The sequence below is a fragment of the Ammospiza nelsoni genome, chromosome 1 (assembly GCF_027579445.1).
Source record: "Ammospiza nelsoni isolate bAmmNel1 chromosome 1, bAmmNel1.pri, whole genome shotgun sequence".
Taxonomy (NCBI): Eukaryota; Metazoa; Chordata; class Aves; order Passeriformes; family Passerellidae; genus Ammospiza; species Ammospiza nelsoni.
The window spans coordinates 84431528-84457428 of NC_080633.1; the positions used below are offsets into that span (position 1 = coordinate 84431528).

Sequence of the window (25901 nt, forward strand, 5' to 3'; positions counted from 1 at the left end):
TTTTCCAGGCCAGGACTGCATTAGTGCTGAGCAAGTTGAAGCCTTCAGGGCAGTGGGAAGAGGGAGAGGCTGGAGCCACTCAGCCCCACAGCACGCCCTGACAAGTCTGCTAGCGTGGGGTTAGAAAGGAAATGCCCAGGAGAAACAAATGCCAGGAGGTTTGGTGGCAGCACAGAGGTGAAAAGAAATTTACAAAAAAAAAAAAAAAAAAAAAAAGAAAATCGTGGTGGTTGTGGTAAGGGGTGTTAAAATACAAAATATAATTTCTTCAGGAAATTGCACTTCTTGCCTTCTTTAGCCTAAGCCTGTGTCAGCACCTGGAAAACACTGGGAGGAACGAAGGTGTTTGTAAGAAACCCTGGCTTCTGCAGTGAGCTTTAGAAAAAGTTTTGCAGCAGTGAGAAGGAAAAAAAAATAATATAAATAATAGTGCAATCGTCACATGCAGTCAGATGCAAAAAGTGGGCCCGGAAAGAGCTGCCCCAAAGATGGATATTACAGAGAGGGGATTTAGGTTTTTTTTATGGTAGTGTCATATCAGTTTTAATTTTACTTATGTATCAGGAGAATGAAAGTAAATAGGGATTTTGGACTGCTCTGTGAGCATCTCAGGAAACTACACAACAAATTTCTGGACCTCACGGAGTACCTTGGCCTGCTTTAGGCACAAAAATTAAGTGCAGGATCCCAGAGAGCTGCTCTTCACCTGTGTCACTCGCAGGACAGGGGTGCTACAGGGCCACCAGGAGATTCCTGCAGCCATCACCCTGGGCAGGACCTCAGCAGCAGCTCCTTCAGAGCCGGCACAGAGCGAGGCAGAGATGTTATCACCATTTACCATTTCCTTTCCCTTCCCTCAGGCGAGAGCTCTTTAAAGCAACACTCCCTTCGAAAAAGGGAATTGCAGCAGCGCTGGCTTTCCCCGGCCATCCATGCTGCCGCCCCGTGACGTTGCCTTTCCAAGGATTTGCCGAGCACTGCTGTGTGGAAAAGCAAACCCACAGTCCCGAAATCTGTTGGCTGAGCAAAAGGGATGGCTGGGACAAGCTGCCTGACAGAGAGCGTGCGCTTCCTGTTGTTGGCAGAAAGCGAGACTTCACGCTGTTCCCCCTTGCTTCCTTTAAAAACAGTGCCAGGAATTGATGTAAATTGGCTTCAGAGCATCTGACCCACAAAGCAGGGAAGTGAGAAACTGTAGGACTCAGGGAGACAGGGCAATATTAGCCACCTATATCTGAATATACTCGGGCTTTTAATATCCCTGAGCAGCGATCCTGGGTGGCATCAGCCATTTTCCCTTGAAGCACGCTCCAGGGGCTGAGGCCTTCAGTGGCTCTGGAGAATTACTTCTCCAGAGCAATCAGCCAAGGGGCTTCTCCAGCCACAAAAGCTCCTCTCCAGCGGGATGCTGGGCCCACACAGCTCAGGGGAACACGGGCAGAGGGATCACCCCAAAAGTTCACCCCTTGTCCAACACAAGGGGGATCCAGGCCGGGGCACCAGGAGCGGGCCCGGCCCTGCTGGGTATGGGTGGTGCTGCTGTGTGTGACCCTGGAGCAGCAGCACAGTGGCTTTCACTGCTGGGACACTTCTGAGAAAGCAGCAGGTGCCATTTACTATCCACCAAAACTCAAATAAATTGAGACAAAATTCTGAGTTAATCAGACTCAGTTCCTGTTACCTGTTGTGCATCTACGTGTCAATGCACTTTCAGGATCTTCAGCCTGGGAGACTCTTTGTATCTGCTCATTTATCCTGTTATTAAAATGTCAACATCAGCATCAGTTTAAATTCAAATGCACTGTACCAGGATTTTCATCTCTTTTCCCAGCCCCCGTTGACCTGAGACACGAAGTAAAATTAATCTTTTAGAATCCCAGTTTTGTTAAATAGGAAATTCTGTACGTGCCAGCCTGGTTTTTGCAGCTCCCTCAAAAAAAATCTCAAAAATCTAAGTCCACCCTACAAAAAGAAACAATAAATACAATAATTAATAAAGATCCAGTAACAAGCCATTGACACTGGATGATTTTAAGTGACAAAAAGGAAATAATATTGACTACCCTTGGGCTTTCCTTAAGAAATCAGATGGACTTCTTTAGGAAAAGAACTCCATCTGGTGGCAGGCTACAAAAAAAGAGCAACTCAAACACCACAGCTGCGTTCCTCCTCCTGGGAAAGACTGCTGTTACTGGAAATGGAGAGGAGTCCCGGGGATAACTATTTCTCCATAAACTTCTAAGATTTATATAGGATAGACTGAGCAAAGCATCTTTCAGACTTGTCCTAAATGCAGGCAGAGCTAATGTTTTTGAGCTCCCCTGGCTCCCATGCCCTGCTGCACAATTTCTGCTGCTGACTGCGCTGCGAGACATTCCCAGCCTGTGGAAGATGAGGAGCAGCAGTGCCATTGCCACCTGCAGGCATATGTCTCCAGGATACTGGGATTCACCCACAGGCAATAAATACATTCATTCCTCCCTAGTGATAAAAATAAGGCAGCATTGCTTTTCCACTGCTCTAGGGGCAATAAAGACTCTTAAAACATGGATATTTTTTTAAAGGGATTGTTCTGCAGACAAAAGGTAACATTCCCTGGCATGAATTCCCCCTGCTCTGGGGTGACTAGAGGCATAAGTTGTACTACCATGACTATCTGGGGAGTTGCAGTACCATAACTATTTTTAGCACATGAAAAATAGTTTTCATGAATGAAACCACAGTGGAGCAGTCCCCAGCGTGCTCAGCCTTGTCCCTTCTGAGACATTTGCAGACAGAGTGTGTGTATTTTCAGCAGATGACAGCAAAAGTTTCTGAAAATTTGATCTTCTGTTTCTTTGATGCAAAACTTCTGGTTTTGGAATGACTTCTGATATCACAATGTTTTAATTATCACATTTAATTTTTTTCAGTCAGCTCTCAGACTCACTGTCGTATGACAGTAAGGCACCGCATTAAGCAGGGTGGAACCTTTTAAATGTAGCATTAAAATCACTGAAAAAAATTAACAAAATACGTTCAGAAAATAATGAACTGGTCACAGAATTGTCACTACAAGATTCTTCTTTCACTCCAGTTGTAGCTATGCCAGCCCAGAGGTTCTGTGACCTTTCTGAAAACGGTCTTCTTTTTCTCCTTTGTCCCATCACCACTAGATGTATGTTTTGATATGACATTAAGCCATTGACAGGTATTGAAAAATACATCATCAATGACAAAACAGCCTGAAAGTACACATTAATTTGTGTCTTTACATGTAATCAATCTCCCCACCCACAGTACTTTTCCATTTTCTCTGTTGATTCTGTTTGAAGAGAAGCTGGCATCAGAATAGCTTGCAGACACCAGCTTCCAGAGTCCGTGCCTTCTCTGGAAAACAATTCTCCATCACTTAAGGAAAATCAGGAGTTTCTAAAATGCTATGTAAATGACTATAGCCTTCACTATACCAGATCTATATCCATTCTGTGGTGCAAATAATTGGTGTGCACAAAATACAATATATCAAGTGAATTCAAGCTCCTGTGTCAATATTTATTCCCTTTCTTTTTTCTTTCTATACTTGGTTAAAAAACAATCCAAAGGTCAAATAAATTTTCCTTCTTCGGAATATTGAACTAAGTATGTGAGCACAAGTCATTTCATAACAACTCGTGTAAGAAATCTCACCGGTTACATCAGACCAGCAGGGAGAATCAGTCACTAGTTGCAAGTGTCACAAAAGAAAATTACTCATTTGGGAAAGGAGAAAACTGACTTGTAGGTCTTCACTACCACTGAGGAATATTTGAGACTGGAGACATTTATTAATCAAAACGATCCTGCACAACAGGTTTAGGTGGAACTGCCCCAGCTGGCAGAGACACACTTGCCTCTGGCTGGAGGCAAAAGTTATACAGAGACAGTTTTACTAACACCAGTAATCGGAAATCATAAAAGCAGAAGCCTAGGCAATTTAATCTTATTACATTTTAACCCACAGGACAGAACTCAAAACCTGCAATAATTTGGTAGGAATTTTCACAAGCCACTTTCCAGAACTTTGTGATCTACTTCTGAAAAGAAAAAAGGCAGATTTTTTCCCCCCCTGTGGACACATAATCGTTCCAGACAATCTTCCAGAGCAATGCATTAGAGGCTGGCCATTATTTAATTGTTGTTGCTCAGGTGTTTTTCCATTTTCCAAAGCTCAGAGAGAATTTCAGATTGCAGCCTGACAGTTCCAAAACCAGGCAAACTAATCTGAAACTGGAATTTTCTCTCAGCACGGTGTAGGGAAAGCCTGAGCTCCTGGGAGCTTTTCTCCCGTGGTTTTGGTGGAAAGCCTGAAGCATCCTGGCTGTGTTTGATCGCGCTGCCGTGGCCAAAGGAGGATGGATAAGATCCCAGGCATGACAGCATGCAGGATTCCACCCTGCCCCTGACCAGTACAAACCAGCCCAGCTCAACCAGAGGGGCTCCCTTGGGCTCAGGGTGCTGTTTGGGAACCTGAGGGAGCACCTCAGCTGCCCCCATGAGCTCCTGGTTGTGATGCTTTGCCCGAGTCACACGCACAGCAGCCTTGTCCCTGCTTGAGCTCGGACAGCTGGAGGTTCCCCTGTTCTGTTCCCCCCTTCCCTGCCCAGCCAACAACTCCAGCCATGCCTGGGTGAAGAAAGGGCAGCTGTTCCCCTTTTCCCCAGTTACCTGCAGTGAGGAAGCACTGCATCATCTCTCACCAGCCAGAAAGCAGATCTTTTGCCTTTACAGCATGCTTGCAGCTTTCATTCATTCACTTTCCTTGACCCTCAGCTTCTGGAAAAGAACAATATTGCCTTTTGCTTACTGCTCCATCTTTGCCACCAGAAAACAACTTCATATTCCTTTAGAACAGGTTATGTGCCTTGGTAATATGGGAATATGGACACAGGACACACCTTCTCTGAGTCTTTCTTGTGATATTTTCTGAAGATGGAAATTATCAAATTTTTGTACCACCTCTGCCCAGTTAGCTGTAAAGTCATAATCAAAGTGCATTAAGAGCCAAACAACAAGGCATGCCAGAGATTCCACTTGGGTCTTTCCTGCAGCTGAGATGATGGATTCACTGGTGACTATTAGTGATGGAACAGGGAGGCTCCTCTGCATAACTTTGCTGTTGAAACCAACCTGGGCAAGAGGAGAAAACAACTTCAGAACAACTTTGTTGAAAATGAACAATACAGTGAAAAGTTCATCTATCACCCTGCACCCATGGTCAGTCCAACTCTGCTCCAGTTTCATCCTTTATCACTGACAAGCACTGGCATTTGGGATATCAGCCCTGAGGAGAGATGAGCACACAGCAGTGATCAGTTTAATCAACAGGAAATGATTAAAAGGAGTGGAAGAGTAACTTTTATTTAGTACAGGTGCTATTGTAGTGTCAAATGATGACATCCCAACTGTTTCAGGCACCTGCCACAAAGGGGATGATTAAACCTTTCCCTGTGTCTGTGATGTGAGAAATGCAGACAGGATAAGGCACAGAACTCTTGCATCACAGTAACAGAGATGAGACATTAGGGAAGAATTTTACTCACCTTCAGCCTTGCTGAAGAAGAATCCAGGCAAGAAAGACACTTTATTAATGGCTAACACTAAACATTTACCACTCTGTGTTCCCATCCCAGCACCTACTGAATGTGTGAAGTCCTGACTGTGATCATATCACTGGCATGGGAATGAAGTCCAAAAAGAGACCAAGGTTTTTATAAGTACTGAATGTTTTTAAAGAACAAACCAGGCAAAACATGCACCAGGAATCAAAAAAATTAATTCACCTTACACAAAGTGGGGAATTTGAAGTTTCCTCATAGTCCTTTCCAGACCCATAACTCTGTGATAATGCTATTTTAGCTTCACAGCTATGATCCAAGGTTATATGAAACTTCTCAACTAATGGGACAAAAAAAAAAGTACCAGAAACCTATTAGTACTACAGCTTCTTTTATCCACAGCATCTTACATGACTGATACAGAATGGTAACAAAACACTAAAAAGCAAGGCTAAGAAATGTGGACTTTGGGAATATTGTGTCTGTATCTTTGCTCTCCCTGCTTTTACAGGAACTGTTCTGTGCTGGGTGCAGGTGTGAAGGTGTCAGTAGGGGAGGGCTGAGGGGAGGCCTCCTTGGCTGGTTCCAGCAGACCCAAGGAGCAGGAGCCTGCACTGCAGCCCAGGGGACAGCCCATGCTGCTTTGTTGGGTGGGCTGTTTTCCAATGTCACGTTGGCTTGTCAGCAGTTCCATAATTTCTGTTAGAAGGAAATTGCCTTATTTCAAAAGGACAATCTTAGTGATGCCCTTAAGAGGCCAGTCTGGTTTCCATCCACTCGCCATTAGCAGGTGATGATCATTTCTGCCTCATCAGCTTTTTCCCCTACATGTGTTGGCACAGCTTTCTGCAAATGAAAATCCCCCAGGGGACTTCATGCAGCTCTGAGACAATTTAGCTAACTCAAATCCAAGATGCACTGAGAGTCTGAAATGCCTTGTTTATTCATAAGACCTGACTTTTCCAGGACTGCAATTATTTGCCTTAAAAAGAAACTGAGAGATTGTGCACCCAACGTTGCTGAACCACAAAACCAGAGTTTTGTGCATTTCTTCTTCCAAAGATCAGCCAGCCAAAAAGAATAAATAATGAAGTACATAGGTTTCTGCATACACTAAACAGATCCATTAAAGTGGATTTATCTGCACCATTTCCCTTAAATTACAATCATGCCCTATTTCTGTGCAATTTTCTGTATTTTGTGAAATTATGTTCCTGGCAGTCGAATTGCTATGTGGTGGCACTGTTACAGAGGGTTATGAAATTCACCTTGGGATGAAACTGCAAGTCCTGCTGGCTCTGAGCTCTGCAGCAAAGCCCAAAGAATGCTACATGGCTGAAGAGATGGTTGTGTCACCTGCATCATTGCTAAAACACAAAAAACTTTACCTAATATTCCCTTTCACTATTTCTATGTGTTTCAAAAAAAAAAAAAAAAAAACAACCAAAAAAAACCAATGGCATGTTCATGTAATTCTTGTAATGAGTAATCTGAAAAGTAGGAGAAAGAACAAAGCCTTGTCTGGTTCTACCTTTTATCTCGTTGACAATTTCCACAGGGGCATAGAACTTATGTCCAAGTCCCTGTCACCTCAGGAGGAGCTTTATTCTCTGTCACCATGTGGATTCTCACTGGTCCCTCCTTGTGGAGCACTTCCACAAAAATGTGAAAATTCAGATGTAGAGATGACCACAGAATGCACACCAGAATAATTCCCAGCATAAATAAGGCAATTATTTAATCATAAATAAGGCATTTATTAACCCTTGAGCAACCTTAATTTGACTAAACAATGAAAATTCTCTGGTGTTTCACTCACTTGCCTGAACAACGAATTTAGAGAAATGTTTGGAGAAAGCAAACATCTTACCTAGTATGTGTTTATAGCTCTCCAAAATGGAACTTGCAAAAACAGACTTAATCTCATAATCTTTACCCAAGTGGCACAAAAGTCGATTGGTTTGAACTACATCACACATTTATTCTTTCAGAATAATCTAATTATTCTATTTTCACTATCTCAAAAATGAAGATAAATTCCCATACCTGAATTTTTACAACTCTGCAAAACAATTTCTGATATATATTGGACTTTACTAAAAACATAAGCTATGAATAAAACTGACTCATTTGTTTAAATCAAGATGAGCTCTAAGAAATCCTAAGCCTTCCAAATTATTCTGAATTCAAGGCTCACTGTAATCTCCTGGGCCCTGTAGTTTCCAAATGTCTTTAAAAAATGCCAGTTAAACAGCATTCATCCAGTTTCAGAGAAATCTGAGGAAGAGCAGCTTTTAAGTTCTGCATTTTCCCTAATGGGAGGAAAAGTTCTTTAGAGAAACTGAAAACGAAGCACAGACAGCAGAGCTGGCAGCTCTGCCACACGGACAAAGGAATCCAAAGGAAAGATTTCCATTTATTTTCCTTTCAGGGGCAGCTGTGCTCAGTCAGTGGGCAAGGACAGGTTGTGTGAATAAAAGGCTGTGCATTCTTTCATGCCTTAGGTAAGAATGCCAAATGCAAGCTAGCCAAGAATTTTACCATTGATGCATGAGGACTTTTTAAGGAGCAGTGGAACCCAGGAGGTGCTGGACATGGGATTTCTCCTTGCTGACCACTAGAGCCCAGCACTCTTGGAGTAAGGCATCTTCCATCCGAATTTGATGGATCCAGCTGCTGCTGCTTCTGCCTGGGGGTGCAGCCAGGAGCGAGGTGAGCCCCCAGTCCAAACCAGTGGACACAAAACCACACACACACACAGAGCCAAGGACAGAGAGTGGGCATGTCCTTCCTAGCACACACACAGAGCCAAGGACAGAGAGTGGGCATGTCCTTCCCAGCACACACACACACACACACACACACACACACACACACACAGAGCCAAGGACAGAGAGTGGGCATGTCCTTCCCAGCACACACACACACAAATGCACTCCCACAAACACCCACAGCCCCACCCTGTCCCTCAGCTCCAGCCCCAAGCACCGAGGTCACCAGTGTGTGACACAAGCCCCACACTCTCCAGTTTCACCAGGACACCTCACTCGCAGAGCCTTCAGACACTGCCACAGGATTTAACTTGATCAAATACCCATGCCCAGACCCTGAGCCCCCTTGTCCTGCCTCTGGGGGCTCTTTCCACATCCCGCTCTCCCTCCTTGCCAGCTTGTCCAGCCCTTAGTTTGGCAGGGAGTTTTGGATGCCTACAGCACCTGGTTGCCCACACTGGCTACCCCACAGCTGGGCCAGATCCTAAAGCCCCTGTGACCCACGGCCTCTTCTCCACCTGCAGGTGTCCAGACCTGCCAATAAAACACACCCACACATGCTGATGCAGCACAGAAAGTAAGGTCAAGCAGAAAATCATCAAAAAAAGGTTTTTAATGAGAAGCTGGGATTGACTGCAGTAATGAGCCTTGGCTGTCAGACAACTCTCAAGAGACCTCCCTCTTTTGTCCTCCCTTCCATTTTTCCATGTAAGTCCACATCCATCTCCATCCTCTCCTCCCAAACAAAGCACCTCTAATTATTCTTCCCTATCCAGTTTTGCCATGCTCCTACCCAAAATCAGCATTTCTGCTATTACTTGAATTCCTTACTGACACAGCATGGTGGACCTTGCAAGATTTTCCCAAAATTCCTTTCAATTATTTTTGAGGTTTGATAACCTTCCCCTTAAACATCAGTGAAATTTATTTCCATCTCTCCCAGCAATCTGTAAATGCTGTCATGCCACTGCTGTTCAGCAATTTCTCGTATCATGAGCTGCAGTTCCTCGTGGACTTTTCACCTGGCAAAGCCTCAGCCAGAGCCTGGACACGTGCCTGCATAACATGAGGAGGTTTAATTCCAGGACAGAAGCAAACCAAAGTGCAGATGCACTGAATTGCCACAGGTTTGATACGTGGCAGTGCTGAAATCCTACCCTGCTCCAGTGGAACAGCTGTGGTGCAGCTCATCTGCCGCAGCCAAAGGTCTGGTTCCAGGTTTCATAGAGCTCCAGGTCCTTGGGGGACACGCTGGGCCGCACCGTCCTCAGGGCGCTCTCAAAGTCCAGGAAGGAGATGGGCCGCACCTGCTCCGGCGTGATGGTGGCAATGTCCATGGACTGCAGGCTGCGGATGGGGCCCAGGGAAGCCTCCCGACAGAGCTGGGTCATGTCTGCCCCAGAAAACCCATCAGTCTTCTGGACTATGAGCTTGATTTCTTCCTCATTCAGAGAGCAGTGCTCCTGTGCCATCAGCCGGGTGACAATCTGCTTCCTGGCGGAGCCTTCGGGCAGAGGGATGTACAGTCTCTTCACCAGTCGCCTCCGGGCCGCCTCATCGATTTCCTGGGGCCGATTTGTCGCTCCAACCACCAGGATCCGATCTTCAGAGGAGGTCGTTGCCCCATCCAACTGCACCAGAAATTCGGTTTTTATTCTCCTGGAGGACTCGTGCTCGCCCTCTCCACGCTGGGACAGCAGGGAGTCGATCTCGTCGATGAAGATCACGGCGGGCTGCTGGCAGCGCGCCACGGCGAACAGCGCGCGCACCATCTTCTCCCCCTCGCCCACCCACTTGGACGTCAGGGAGGAGGCGCTGATGCTGAAAAAAGTTGCTCCAGACTGGCATGCGATGCACTTGCCTATGAGGGTCTTGCCAGTGCCAGGGGGGCCAAAGAGCAGGATTCCTTTGGGAGGACCACGCAAGCCGGTGAAGATGTCTGGTCTCAGCATGGGCCACACCACAATTTCCTTGATGGTGGCTTTGGCAAACTCCACTCCAGCAATGTCATCCCAGCCGACCGGAGGCCCGTGGTCCATGATCTCGTGCATGATGAGTTCAACCATTTTTGGTTCTATGTTTTTCAGCCGTTCATCCACAGGCAGCAATGGGTCTGTTGATTCCCCTACATGAGGCTTACACTGTGCTACTCCATTCTCACTTCCATCTGGTTTCGGAACTGGAGGCACAAACTTGCCGAACGGACCCCGAGACCTGCCTGCACCCAGGGATTTTTTTACTCCTCCGTATGATGAGACTGGTGCACGCTGGTTTTGAGATTTCTTTTGCTGATCCATCCACAGCTGTTCCTTTGCAGTTTTAAACCCGGGAGCACTGCTCTCTTCATTTCTGTTTCTCTGCCCTGAAAAACCATTAGTTTCTGTAGAAATGGAGGCCTGACACGGAGCAAGGCTAGGAACAGCTGTGCTGCCTTCATCAGCCAGACCATAGAATGCTTTTCTTTTCCCAGAATTTGCAGACCAGGCAGGTACAGCTGACTGGTTGAAAAGAGACAAATTTTGTCCATCATAACAGTTACCTGGCATTATAAGAGAACTACTATTAGTGGCTTCTTTACTTCCAAAGAGCGGAGTTGCCTGGAAACCTGGAAGAACTTGTTTGCTTGAGGAGGCTGAAGCAGCAGGAAGTGTGTCTGAAGTTCTGGTCACAGGAGGCACACTGCTTTGAAGGGACTTGGAAGATGAGGGATGCCCAAGGAGATCTGGTCCCTGACTGGCACATTTTGCTGAGGCAGCAGTGAGCTCAGCCTCCCCGGCACTGCCGAAGCCATGGAGTTTGGGAAGAGCTGGAGCAGCGGGGGCGCTGACCCCTTTATCAGCTCGCACACGGGCATCTGTCGGTGCCATCTGAGAGCTCTGGAAAATTTTGCCAGCCCGCATCCTCTCTCGCACACACTTCAATTCAAACACGTTCTCTGTTGTCAAGGCAGATTGCCACTTGTCACTGTCACTTTGCTGACACTTTGCCAGAGTCAGGATGTTTTCCGCATAGTTGTTCAAGCCAGTCTCCGCGTTGCCAGAGTCGACAATGGCAGAGTATTTCTCTGCATAGCTCCTGAACAGGCTGGCAGCACAGGCCTGGGAGATCTCGGAGCTTGCCCATGCATACTGAATGCGCAGCACCTTGGCACGGTACCCATCTGCCTTCTGCCCCGGGGTGCAGGTGCCAGAGGTGACAGCAAAGGAACTTTCCTGCCACTCACTCAGGTGCACTGTGCTGGCCGTGGGGGCCTCCATGGCTGAACTGGAACAGACAGAAAATTCCTGCAGTCACAAAATGCCATTTCACACCAGCTGCTTCTCCCCTTGCCTAAACACTCACACAGGAAAACCTACATTATTTTAACTGTGAGAAACAGAGCAGGAGGTCTTGCAAGCTACTTAGCCAGTCTGGGCACTTTAATCTTTTCAAAAAGCAACCAGCTTTGTGGTGCAAAGGCATTTAGACTGGGGTTCTCTTTTCTTCCTTGTCCAAAGAAAAGAAAAAAGTGGGGGGAAAAGAAAAGAGAGAGAGTTTGCTTCTAACCAGAGGTCTCCTGGGGAGGTAAGTAGACTGCAAAGAATGGTAACAGATGGCCAAGCAAAAACTGGTCTTGTTAAATGAAATCACCAGTGCTTTCGTTCTTACTTGACAGAGTATGGCACAGTGCAGCAGAGGACAGAGGATACTCCACTGTCAGAATGATTTCATTTATTACAGTGATGGTAATAAAAATTAACCAATTAAGCTAGTAAGTAAAATTGTGTGCAGTGTCTCTGAGAGGAGATAAAAATGGAATGAATAATCCTGAATGGAGCAAAGACTTCATATTAAGAAAATATTAAGATTACTAGAAAATGTTCAAAACTATTTCTTATATTTAGAAGGCACTAAAATGTCCTCATTTTAAACTTTAGAGGAGAAAAGGTCTTGCATGTTTAAAGCAATCCTTGTTTCTCAGCTTCAGAAAGTGGAATTTACACTCCTTTAGTGTAGGGCTTTTTTTAAGAAATGGGGAAAATGACATTTGGCCCAGGAGGAGTATTTCATTAGACTTGAAATGATTTGCTCACGTTTATGATGTACTTTCTTTCCCTGCAAAGTATCGTGTCCATATATCCTGCACCCTTTCCAACAGAGGGTGAGTCAAGCTGCAGCCCTCTGGATCAGCTACAGACTGCATAGGAGTGCAGAGGAAGGTACAGGTGCCATGTTCGTGCAAGGCTGGGGACACAGAACTGAAGGGATCCAGGCTATGTGGGGGTGTCCTCCCTAATTATTTGCAAAACATCCCATTAGACAACAGAGAGCACATTATGTTTATTGCCCAAATGCTTATATGGTTACACACACGATATATAATGAGAATGTAGGTCATTTTGGTTTGAGTATTTTTTTTACTACAGCCCAAATTTGTAGAGCTGTTTAGAAAAGTCAAAATACATTTTACCTGCAAATCTGGCACCTCTACAAGCAAATCCAATTAAAACAAACAAAAACAAAACCACTTAAGTAAGACTTTCTCTCTGAAAAGTTACTGCCAACTTTTGCACCAGGAGAAGTGTAATGTGCACTTAGAAAATCTGATACTAACTCACATCATCATCATCCGTCCATAGCTGAGTGACAGATGAACAGGAGATGAAAGGCTGCAGCCTTTTACTTCTTTGCTCTAAAAGGCTTTCACTGTGCACATAATTTTTTTTGCAACTGTTGAATCAAAAATATTTTAAGTGATATAAAAGCATAAATTTGGGAAAAGTTTAATAGCAGTATTTGCCCCCATGAAATACTTCCATAATTCAGAGCACAAAATCTCAAGTTCACCACCACTTTCTTAAGGACTCAGTGGTCACCTTCATAGCACTGAGGGAAGGCCATAACAAGTGAACAGTGGTGACCAGGTTGAAATTGCAGTTTGATTATTCTCAGAATCACAGAATGGGGAAGGTTGGAAGAGATCACAGTGGTCAAATCTCCATGCTCAAGCAGGGTCATCCCAGCACACATGGCACAGCATTGTGTCCAGCCTGTTCCTGAATATCTCCAGTGAGAGAGACTCCACAGCCTCTCCGGGCAACCTGTTCCAGTGTGATCGCTCCCCACACCAAAGAAGTTATTCCCCATACCCAGGTGGAACTTCCTATGCCTCAGTTTCTGCCCATTGCCTCTTGTCCTATTGCTCGGCACCCCCAAGAAGAGCCTGTATGCGCCCTCTGGACACCCAGCCTTTAGTTATTCATATACATCGTACACACCGTCTGGCATCGTTCTCTCCCCCTGGTCTAACCCATATTAGTTGTCCTCACAGGCTCACAACTTCTCTCCAAGAGAGCCACACGCACACACGCTCAGCCAGGACGGGGATATCGTGCTCCGTGTGCCCGCCTGGAGCCGGGGGTGTATCCAAGCACGGCCACCCATGGATCTGGCACTCGGCTGCGCGCTCGCCTCAGCGCGGAGGGGCGGGAGCTGCTGCCGCCGCCGCCACAGGAGCACGCCCACACGGGGCCCGGGGAAACACGGCCAGGTACGCGAGCACATCCCCCGCCCTTCAGTGCCCTCAGGCCGGCAATCTCCAGCCGGGAAGCTGCCCGGCCATGGCTGAGCCCTCGCCGCCCTACCCAGCCGGCGGCCACGGCCCCTCAGCTCAGGAGCCCCGGCCGGCTCGGCAGCAGGGGTGCCCCCTCACGGCACGGGAAGCGGAGGCCACAGCCCCGAGAGGGTCCCGCCGCTCGCTCCTGTCCCCTCCCTGCTCCCTTCCCGTGTCCCCCTCAGTCCCGGCCCTGCCGCTCCCGCTCCCCGCTCCCCGCACCCACCGGCCACCGCCGCCGCCGCCAACCGCGCGCGCCCGCTCCGCGCCCGGCCCGCCCCGCCCAGCCCGCCCCGCCCAGCCCGCCAATCGGGTAACAGCGCGCCGGAAGATGCAACCAATCAGAGGCCGGGAGGCCGGGCCGAGTGGGAGAAGGGCGGGTTTTCCGCGCTGACGTCACCCACAGCACTGAGAGGGACGGCGCGCGGCAGGGCGAACGCTCCCTATTGGCTGCGCCTGAGGAGCGCGCCGGCCAATGGGCGCGGGGTCCGTGCCTTGGAAGGCGGGGCTGGACCCGCGCCAAGCGCAGCGCGTGAGGGACGCGCGCCTGCTCTGAGGGGACGGGCGGGACCCTTCGCGTGATCCCCTCCGGATCCCTCCTGTCGCATCCGCGTGTTCCCTCCTGGATCCCTCCCATCCCCTCCGCGCGTTCCTTCCCGAATCCCTCCTGTCGCATCCGCGTGTTTCCTCCCGGATCCCTCCCATCCCCTCCGCGCGTTCCTTCCCGGCTCCGTCCCGCGTCTCCCACCGAAGTCCCGCCGGCGGTCCCGGCCGCTCCCCCGGTGCCGTTGTCTCGGCTCCCGCGCCTTGCCAGCCCTGCTCACACCCTTCTGAAAATCCTTTCTGGTCAGGGCTTGGTTCCTCAGTGAAGGTTAGAGCGGCCGAGAAGTGAGAGGCTGGAGAATGTAACAGGTTCTGTCACGTTTATTGCCTCTCCAGGCCATTTTCAGTGGCAGTAGAAAATGGGAACGTGGAGATGTGCAATTTCTGTGGGTCAGACGAGGCCTTTCCCTTCAGTTCGGTGATTTAAGGAGCAGAATTGCTGTGGCTCTTCCTGTGTCAAACTCGACTTTGGCTGCCCAAAACAGCAGGGCACCCCATCAGCATTCCCCAGCTGCCCGCTGTTTGTTCCTCTCCTGGCAGTCGAAGACCCTCTGGATGCCCTTTGCAGGGCTCACAGGCGGCCGGGCCAGTGGCACCCCGGGCTGTGTCCCTGGCAGCAGCCCTCCCTGCAGGACGGGCTCCACAGGAGGTGGGTTCCATGAATGTGGCCCAGGCACAGAGCCCTAACCCTGGTGGCGACTTCGCAGCCAGTGATGGGTACGTGGCCCTTAGGCACACGAGCACTTGGCCTCCGGGGCCACCTATTTCATCTCCACCCCTGTGGCACCGCTGCAGGACCACCACAGCCACCACGGCAGTAACGCTTTCTAGCACTCCTGAAATTCACAACCAGTGCTGCACAGCCCTTTTTGGGAGAACAGCTCTGACAAGGACAAGATGAATGACACTGTTACACAGGGCAAAAGATGATGCTCCACGTGGAAGTATCCCATGAACTGAATGTGGTGGTGGAGTCCCCATGTGGCTCACACCAACCCACATTCAAATTAGCACACCAACCTACATGCAAATGAGCACTCTAAGCTGCAATACCTCTGGTATTAACAGGAACGATTCTGTGTGGGTGAACATTTTATTTCCCGTGAGAAACCTTTCCTGCAGTTACTGTCAGGTTTTTGTTACACATCAGGCTTGTTATGCCATCAGTGCAGACAGCACATTGAAGTGTCTGTGCTGGTGTGCAAGCTATCATCTCAGACCCAGCTGGGCTAACATTTAAATAGCATGTGATGCTGCTGCCATCAAATTTCTCCCAAGGCATGCCTGATATCCCTGGGATTGCACAGAGGCAGGGAGCACAGCAGCCTTGGGGACTGCAGCCAGGCAGGACTGATGTCATGGGCTCCTTCCCTGTCCTACTGGATGTCACTGGAACTACAAACCAAAGCTGAAGCTGGGCAGGTGGCTCCAGTGGCAGATCCAGCTGGAGCACTGTGCAGAACTTGGCAGAAGGGTCAGCACTGGCCCTTCTGGATATGGCCAAGTATTTTTCATACTCCTGTTGCTGAGGAGGAAACTTTCTGCAGGAAAATTTGCCAACTCCCATTTGCAAAGTAATTTGAAGGACACATTGAAAAAAGCCCTTGGTGGTGAAAATCAGGACACTGACTTCATTAGAGTGGCGAAGTTGGGCCTCTTACAGTGCATCTGGCATCAATGAGACGAGAAAAGCTTAGTTAAGTACAAAGAGACAATAGCTTTAGTTTTGTTTTGGTTTATTTATATTGCCAATTAAAACCTATATGTGTGTTCAGGAGGTTTTGGGTACAGATTGTAAAGGGAGTCAACAGCTCACAAATCATAATTAGAGCATTAGACTTCTGATTATTTTCCACTTAGAACATACAAACTCTACATATGCTCTACAGATATTATCCATTGATGGTTATTTAACCTGCCCTCACCAATCACCCTGGTCTTCAGGATCCTCAGTTTTATTTCTCATTTGCTTCTGTCTTTGAGCAATTCAAATTTTACATCTCAAGGTTAAGACTGCTGTTGTAAGGCAACTTCAATGTGATTACTACTCATCACATATGGTGATGAGTAGTACTTCAACAACAGAACAGCCATGAGCAGAATCTTGTATGTAAATGTAAGAAAAAATTAAAAATTTAATAATTATAATGCAGTTCAGAGTATAATATATTACCAATACTTTCATAAATACATACATTTTCATTATTTCACCATCAGTAATAAAATATAATCTGTCATTAAGAATGTAAGGACTGTACTCTGCTAGTTTAAAAAAAATAAATTGAGGTTCCTGAAAGTAAAAGTCAGGTTTTTCCCTCCTTCTCTAATGGCTGCAGTCTTCCTGGAGATGTGGATATTCTACCAAAGTACAGTTCTGGGATTTTCTAATTAACTTTTAATATCAAACATTATTCATCACAAGCACAGGATATATTAGCTTTTGCACACAAGGCACAATAAATCCGGGTGAACATTAACTATTCATAAATACAGTGTTTCTCACTTACAGACACGTTGCAAAGCTACAGCACAGAAACAGCAGTTATGATCTTCTTTAAAATGTTCCTTCTCGAGTTGATTACACAGGCCATATTTCCTTTTCAGATGACCTAATGTTAATAGTCTAAGAAGGAATTATCACATGGAGAGAAGAAGGTATGAGAGACTGAATACCATGAAGGCCTTCACTGGTTACATATTTGGATCATTCTAGAATTTCAGAAAAACCAGAACCTGAACTTCAGGTTTTGGTACTGGGCTAGAGAGGGGGAAATGTAATTCCAAGGGTCTCATCACTGCTGTTTATCAGACAGATTTACTAATGTCACTTCTTTAAAAAAAAACCCCAAAAATTAACTTTTACTCCATCTTTATTTTAAATTAGCCTTTATCTTTAATTTTCGCCAACAGGAGTTTCAGTGTCTGGAAAGCAGCCACTTCTAAAACTGATCTCTAGATACTGAAAAATTTAATTGAATGTCAGTTTTGGCAGTATTTTCCCACAAATGTCTAAAGGGATCTGTGCCTAATTCTGGGCTGTTGGGGACATTTCACCTCTCCTAGGTTTGGGTGTGCATCCTGCCTGCATATCAGTTTTACAGCAGTTTGAGGCTCACTCAGGCATCATTCATCTCTGCTCTGGTTTCCATGGAGCAGATTTCCAGCAGAATCTTCTTATGTTCAGTTTAGGGGTGCCTTACGTTAGGCCTTTCTTTTCTAACACTTATTAGTCAGATTTTTAATTTCAATTATAGTCACCTAAGCCCAGAGCAACTCCATTTCATTTCAGTGGAATTATCCTGGATTTACTCTGTGATCCAAATCTGATCTCTCTTTAATTTTTTTTTTTTCCTGGACAGTCCTGGTTATGTATTTCACATACAAAATCCTGGTCTGTCTCGCAGAGAACATGTAATTCTTTGGCTTCAAGATTCTAGAATTTTCATAATGTAAAAGTTGTAAAATTGTATCATTGTGGAAGATACATGTTAGGGATGAACATTGTTTTCCAGGTCATGAGATCTGATTAAGGTTGTTTAAAAAAAAATTTTATAGCAGTCTACCACTCCACTGCATTGTGCTACCACAGAAAAACTGAATTTCATGCTGGTTCTGCTGAAGAGAATGATGCTATCAAAATTTCTGACACTGTAGCTGACAGTAGTGTCTTGTGTCAGTCACCTGCTCAAGTGTTACTGGGTTTTATCAAATTCATTGGTTATCCCTTTCTCCATCTGTTACCTGGGAAATCAGTTCCTTATGGGAATAGTAATCCTTCCCAGTTTGCACCCCAGGAGTGAGAGATCAGGAAAGACAGAGGGAGAAGCAGACCATGTGCCAAATTAACTGTCTTGATCCATTTTCCCTGGTCCACTTGCAACTTCCCAACTACCACAACTGTAGCCAGTATGCGTGAAAGGGATGGAGCAGGAAAGCTGAAGAGTTGTGCACATTGCTCAAGAGGCTGTAGAAGTTAATATGAGCATTAAAAGGAAGATTGAAATGCAATTTCATATGTAGAAATGAATCCTACATATTATTTTTCTTTGAGCAGCTACTTATGTTGTTCTTATTTACACAGAAATAACTGTCTGGAATTTATGTTTTTAAAATGGCAAAAGTACTTTGTGACTTGATATTGTTCTGACTTTCACCTTTAACTTTCATTTTTGCTCTTCACTATGCCTGCATTTGACAGGATGATGTATCAATGGTTTGTGTCAAAGATATATGATTTGACTTTCTCAGAAAGAGATTTTCCAGTATTTTCATTTTCCATTCATCACTCTTAATCTAAGAAAACCACTGATGGGGGCACCAAAGCTGATTTGAGGGGTTTGTTCTCTTACTTCCTATTTTTATTGTCACTTGCTTTCTCGATTGCTAGCTAATTTGAGAAACTAAAAGTGATATTTTTGACATCACATTTCTTAGCACATTTTGTCAAAGATTTATTACACCATGAAGTAATCAAAATGGTAGCCATAAAAACAAATCACAGCTCAGTTTTGCAGAACATATCTTACAGACTATTTTCAAGTAATCACTGCTGATAATACCTTGATTAAAAATACAGAATACCAGGTAGCACATAGCTTTTGCCAAAACTCTTTAGGAGGAGCTTTTCAGGGACCTCATTATGAATGATCAGTCTGGAAACCAATAGCCAGCATAACCTATTTGCTGGAATTTGACAAAACTGCAGTTTGAAAAGCAAACCATTTAGGGGAAAATAGAGAACCTGCCAGAAGGATGATTAGTAATCAGTTAAAGCTCATTCTCCTAAGTGGCTATGCAGTGAAGGAAGTCTTGAAGGTTCTTTGTCCTTTGTTCATTTACAAAATTTCTGCAGCAAGTGTATCATGACACAATAGTGCCCCAAATCCTGGCAACATTTGTGCATGCCTATTCAGATACCAAGATATTTAGAACCTGAACTAAACTTCCCCAACTTGGGTTCTTCCTGCAGTTATAGTAATGTTAAATTAATTGGTTATAAGACCTCTCTGAAGAAAGGGGGGAGTGTGCTAGAGGTGAATGGGGACAGTGGAGGGAGCACCAACCCTTCCATTTCCATTACTTGTTAGAACAAATGCTCTTGGCTACAAACTGGTAGCAAATGACAGTTCAATTCTCCTTGGCTATGTGCATCCTGGAAACAGGCAAGATGAAACTACAGTACAGAGGAGGAATGGCTATGGTTACAACTCAACTTGCTGGCAAGGATTTTGCTACTGCAGCTGGGCTATATAACAACAGGTTTTGTACTTTCTTTCTTCATAGTTTGACTTTCCCACCTGCAACTAAAATAAAACTTGGCAACACAGAGAAAGCCAGTTAATTACCTCATCTCCACTTATACTTCACTGCTGTTACTGCTGGTGGTGGTTGTGTTCCCAAGTTTTCAGAAGATCAGTTGCCAGCTGTGAGATGTGCTGCCAGGCAAACTTGATGTGGGTGGATTCCACTGTGCGGGAACAAACAGCAAAACGTAGCACAAACTTCTCTCGCAGGTGGCACGGGACCAGATGGATCTTCTTGGCATCATTTATGCTTTTTAGAAGTGCCTCATTTAGTTCATTTGAGCCCTGAAATCATTGTAATTCAATGGATATGGCAATGAATTTCAGAAACAATTCTGGAAAATGTAAATCCCACCAAGCAGCCAAGCTCAAGTAGCACCAGTAACAGGCAGTCACCGTCTCATCTCTCAGTGCTTTGCCTTCAAGGATCACAAAATGATGATGATTTGAGAGAGAAGTTTTGGGCCACAAAGAGATTTAGGGATTACCTTCAGTTTAGAAACAGTGCTCACACTGGGGGATTTGTGATAGCTGACTGCCTTTTTGTGACCTAAGGTCGTGAGCTATGTTAAAAGCATTCATTATTGTATCTGTGTTATTACACTCTTCTTGGATCTAATCAAACAAACATGGGAGGAAGTTTTGCAGTGAGCTATGCTAACTTTCCTCACTTAAGCGTGGCTGCTGTGAGAGATTCTTTTGAATATGAAATCTTACCCTTAATTAAAAAACTTTTAAGGTAATATATCCCTGGCATAATTAGGTTTCATATGATCAGTGGAAACCCTAAAAAAGTATTTGCCTCAATTCTATAGGAGTTGTCCACCACAGAAGCCCTCAGAGGAAGTATCTTAGGTAGTGTGCAACCTTTACTCCATCTGTTACACTGGTGGCAACACACAATTGCAAGAGATTTTGGGAGCATCTGCATTTTTACTGCAGTGCCCCCTTACTGAGCACAGTCTGTGGAAAAAGAATTGCAAATGGACAAATCCCTCTGTTCGGCATCCTGACCAGAAAACACCTTCTCCAAAATCCAATTGTGACTTTCCTGCTTACATAAGGCAGACAGTTTCCTACTGGCAGCAAGGAAGAATGTATGATTCTCACATTTTTAGATCATATTAAGAATTAAGAGTTGAACCCATGTCAAAACTTTGTTCTGTCTTAGCACAAGTTATGATGAATTTGGTGTGTAGTCCTAAATTCATGGCTTAGCCTTACTCTTCTAGGAGATATTTATGTGACTGAAATGCTCCTAGCTAAGAAAATGGACCAACTTTGGTGTTTTGTAAGTCCCCAGCTATTACAGGTCAGTCACTGCTGACAATGATGTCCTGCTTTCTTATCAAAGGCAATGCATTATTAAAATGACAGTCCTTGCTTTTAACATCAAATGCACAGCGCTGACTTTCAGGCAATACAAGCAGTTACATGATGTTAAGTTGGCAGGAGGAGGGAGAAAGATTAATTTATCTTTCTTCTGTTCTGCTCTCACAGCTCCACCTTAGGGCTGCTGTGGCACTCAGGTGTCAAGTCAAATTGAAGTTGGTAGTGACTAATCCTCTCCCAGAGCTTTGAGAAGGCAGCTTTGATTGAGTCTGTGAGCTTCAAGAAGACAGCATTCTCACCCCCTTGGAGAAATTACTAGCTTGACTTGTATTCATCTGCAGTCATGACAAGGAGGCCTAAAACTAACCCTTTGGCATGACATATTTGATGAAATAATTATAATATGAAAGTCATAGGTAATTAGTCCATTTGCTCAACAGTGTGAAAGGCAAAAAATTAAAAGTTACAGCTAAGCAAAAAAAATTAAAAGGGCTTCTCAAGAACAAAGGAAGTAAGAAAAAAAAATCATACTTTTACAGCTGTGCAGTATTATGTAGTTCATGTCCCCTGACCCTGAATACTACTGCAACTACATAAAAGTTACAAATGCCCTGCTTCTAAGATGTATGAATTATATGATTTTATGAATTATAAAAATGATAGAATGATTTTTGAAGGAGTGATATAAACGGCAAATAAAGCTGTTAAAATAGCTATAAAACCCTCCTAATTTGAAAGCTTGCTAAGTTTTTTTTTTTTCATTTTTTTGGATCAACACTGCTCTTTTAACACTGGTTTTCAGTGGAATCAGGCCTTTATTCTACAACTTGTCCAAAGGTTTCTTTGCTAAAGGTCCAATATTTACCTCCTATTGTAAAATTGTCTTTCCCTTTAGATGCAATTTCTTCCTCTGAATCATGAGGGACAGGAGAACAGATGTAGATGAACTACTGGTCTGATCAAAAGTGACAATTCCTGTGTTGCTATGCTCTATTTCACCAGAACTGTTCCTTCAAAGTAAATGTAGAGCACTGACTAACAGCTGTGTCTGGATCTGCAAAACTAGTGTTTGCTTGTTCCATGTGAGAGAGCAGACTGCAACCAGCATTTTGTTATTGAGCAATAAAAGCCACAGAATCTATCCCTCAACATCTTTTAAATGTTATTGTTAGGAAAGAGACTATATTCATGTTTCCATTGACTGAAAAAACTACATTTGTAATATGTCTGATCCCTTAAAAACAGGGTCTTTTAAAATTTTGGTTTAAACATTATAAATTCAAACAAAACCATTTTCCTATTCCAGGTGAACTTGCCATTACTTTATTATTTACTTGTTAGCTTCTTCAGCCATTTGCATCAAACTCAGGTAACTGGAGCAACTGAATGACTGAGAAAAGAATTTGTTGAAAATAAACTACCCAGAAGGAGAAAAGATGTGCTTGGAAGCCTTCAGAAAAGCGAAAAGCTCATTTAGGTATCATGTTAACTAGAAAACACTAGTGCTGTTGTTGGTATTGTTGCTTGGTGGTCAGATCCAGGGTTACAATCCAGTCCTCTGCAGAGGCTTTAGCTGCAAGCTCTTCTAGAAAATGACTTCTTTACCTAAACTGAGACACTGATCCCCTTTTAATGGCTGATTGAAACAAATGAGCTCTCCCAACTACTGCAGCTTTTATTTTCTAAGTACAGAATGAATTTTCTAATTTCTGTTGGGCAAGGTCTCCACATCAATGAACTTGGCACTTTGAGAGATTTTGGGCAATAAAAGGCCAAACAAGGCAAAAGAATCATGTTCAGCAATAAAAAGCAGACCAGGAAAGCTGGCCTCCCATGTAACCTGTTCTTAAACACATCTTACTTCAATTTTCCCAGTTTTACCATCAAATTTTATAGGTGAAAAAACAGTCTTTAAAGAAAAGTGTTTCGTTCTCTGATTTTTATCTTATTATTTTTAAAATAAAACTGAATATGAAATATATACACATAAAAAATTAACTTGACAAGAAACAAGTAATACACACTCACCATATTCAGCAGTCTAGGGAAATATACTAAAACAGTCATCTTTATCAAAGCTCCTCACACATAGAATGTAAGTCATTTTATATGACTAGTTTAAACATTTGTTTGCCTTGACTGTATGTTTCCATACCTTATTATGCTTTAATTTCTCTTAAGCTTTTGATTCAATTTGAACAAAATTGTCTAAAGCTTTTTTTCTTTCATCTGCTTTGTTCTAAACAAGCTCACTTTCATTAAAAAGTAATCAACTACAAAGGCTGTATTCAGCTGCAGGTTCTGGAGTTGCTATAAACCATGAGAGAAGAAATAGGAGATTTCAGCTGCCTTACCTTCAGCCGGAAGCAGACCAGTCCCAAAACAACCTCGGCACAGATCTCAAACCTTTCATCCTGAAGGACTAAGTGTTCAAACTGATGCGACAGCCTAATGTGCTGAGAAGAGAAAGAGTATCTACATTGAATACATTTGATTCACCAAGAGAAAAGGTGTGCTGAAGTATTTTCCATTCCTTTGCTCTGTTCCTTCTGCTGCTCTGTGATAATATTCACATATTGCCATCTGTTTGTGTTAACTTCCATCCCGTTTATGACTCCCAGAGACCATATGGAGCCATTGCTGTATTAGGATCTCAGTCTGTCTTAGGCAGTGCTGGTCTACTTCTTGAGACACTTCAGCACAATTTGATATGATACCACATTAGCAGTAAATAATTTTAATAATTCTCCTTTACGTTTTATACCACTGTTAGTTTAGGCTGGGAATGGCAAAAGAATCCAGAAGTCATTAGAGGGAAAGGGGGAAGTGCACAGATATACAGGGGAAAAATTGTCACAATTTCAGTGAAAATTGAGCTGGAAATATACACTTTTTAGAATAGCCCACTTAATATGAGAAATCTGTGAAGAAAGGGAGAACTTGCTCACTATTCTGACCTGGGTGCTCAGGTTCAGTTGAAAAAAAGTTGATGGCAGTATAATCAAGAAAATGGACAGCAAATCTCAGCAAACCTGTTGAGAAGTTACTGAGGCAAAAAAAGGATGACACTGGGCACCAAGCTGGAGCAATTATTTTGAAGCAGATGAAACCAAAATTCAAATAAAAAGGGAAAAACCAACAGACATGCTAAAAACCAGCTGGGAAGTATTATCATTAGTCAGTGATACTGGCATGCTCATACCATGTTTTTCTTTGTTTTCTTTCAAAGAGAAAATTAATTTAAAAGCACTTTCAAAAAACCAGCACATATCCTTATCAGGTACCTGCAATACTCTATCCAGTCCCCCTCCTGCTAGCTATATCATTAGCTTAGTGTTCGCTATTCTAGAAAAAGCCAAAAAATACAACCAAACTACCAACTAAAAAAGGTAAGGCAACAACAGAAACCTGCCATTTTAATTATAGTTTGTCTTCATGCAATAGCCAGTCTATACCAAAAATTATCTGAAACACCTAAAAGTCATGTTTAAAGATTTTTTCATTTTTATATATTTAGGACTGCAAATAATTTTACAAAAATAAACAACTAAGCCCATGCTTTTGCACTTCGACTTTTTGTAAGTTCAAGGATGGCTATTAAACAAAAATGAAACATATTACTTTGGGTCAAGGTTAAATGTGGAATGTATCATCTCACAGTAACTTCTTCCAAAAGGACAAAACAGAAACTACAGAAAAGGAAAAAAGAAGAAGAAAAAAAGCCAACACATTTTGTAATCTTAATCATAGCTTTCTGGTGGTTTTTTATTTCTTGAAATAGAAAAACATAGTTTAAATTGAATCAAAATATTTCTTCAAAACCTTCATATTGGGCTTACTGGTACCCTATGTAACCAGCCAGTTGTTACCACTTCTGCTCTGCTGTTTGTTACACCCATTTATCAACTCCCTCTAAAATGAGCCTGAAAGCTCTTTGAGTCAGGAATGAGACCAATAAATTCCCAATCCCTTCCAAGGCATTTGAATGTTGTGCTAATACACAGAGCATGAATTTACTGCTGTGAAATCCAACCAGAACTATCTGCATACGTGCAGATACTTGTATGCATAATAACTGCATGAAAAACATATGTGGAATAGGCACAGGAGTTGTAATGGTCTTTTACTGTCTCCTCCTATCCTCATGTTCTGTAGCTTTAACCAAACATGTCTTTTACACAGCTCCACAAAATTCTGCGCTGCATGTAGCATGTCTTGGAAAACAAAGCCATAAAACAAATCATGCTCAATGAGATAAGAATTTTACAACTGTCCAGCTGAATGTAATCACCAGCTGAATTTCATCAAATTTTTTCTGGGTAACAATTGAATAAAGTAAACATTTAAGATCTGGCTTACTGTGAGGACTTTGTACTAGAAAACTCCAGACCCAAGCTGTGCATTTTATAGCAGGTACTTATGTCCACTTCTTGAATGAAATGATTTTTCAGGAATTTGAAAGAAATAAAAGCAAGGGTAAATAGAAAAATTTTAAGTAAGTCACAAACCAAAATTCTGGAGGTATTTTGCCTTCATGTCTGGATACAAATACCTACATTCACAGCAAGTCTTAACAAACAGCAATAATTGGTAAAGACACTGGGGGGCACCAAGCGTGTTAGGTTTTACTGAACTGGAATAAGAGAAAGAGGGGATTTAAGTGGAGTTTCACGTGCATAGCTTTGCCTAAATACAGTTAGCCAAGGCCCTGCACCTTTGAACT

At 43.9% G+C, this 25901-nt stretch overlaps 2 protein-coding genes across 6 annotated transcripts in view; both read right to left on the reverse strand.

Annotated features, from left to right (window-relative positions):
• Nucleotides 1-8999: 8999 nt before the first annotated feature.
• FIGNL1 (fidgetin like 1) lies at nucleotides 9000-11604 on the reverse strand. The gene has a single exon (XM_059479700.1). It carries the CDS (start codon nucleotides 11602-11604, stop codon nucleotides 9535-9537), a length of 2070 nt encoding a protein of 689 aa, XP_059335683.1. The 3' UTR covers nucleotides 9000-9534.
• A 4658-nt stretch (nucleotides 11605-16262) lies between these two features.
• Nucleotides 16263-25901, reverse strand: part of DDC (dopa decarboxylase) — a 50347-nt gene continuing 40708 nt past the window's right edge. For all 5 annotated transcript variants that reach the window (XM_059472236.1, XM_059472210.1, XM_059472200.1 and 2 more), the window contains 2 exons: nucleotides 23533-23634; nucleotides 16263-20131 (listed from right to left, as the gene is read on the reverse strand). In XM_059472236.1, coding sequence (XP_059328219.1) covers nucleotides 19916-20131; nucleotides 23533-23634 — 318 coding nt within the window. In that variant the 3' untranslated portion in view covers nucleotides 16263-19915. The remainder of the gene's footprint in view (nucleotides 20132-23532; nucleotides 23635-25901) is intronic.

What these genes read in the sequence shown, in the direction of transcription:
- FIGNL1 (XM_059479700.1), bottom strand. Translation starts at nt 11,604, where the DNA reads ATGGAGGCCCCCACGGCCAGCACAGTGCACCTGAGTGAGTGGCAGGAA.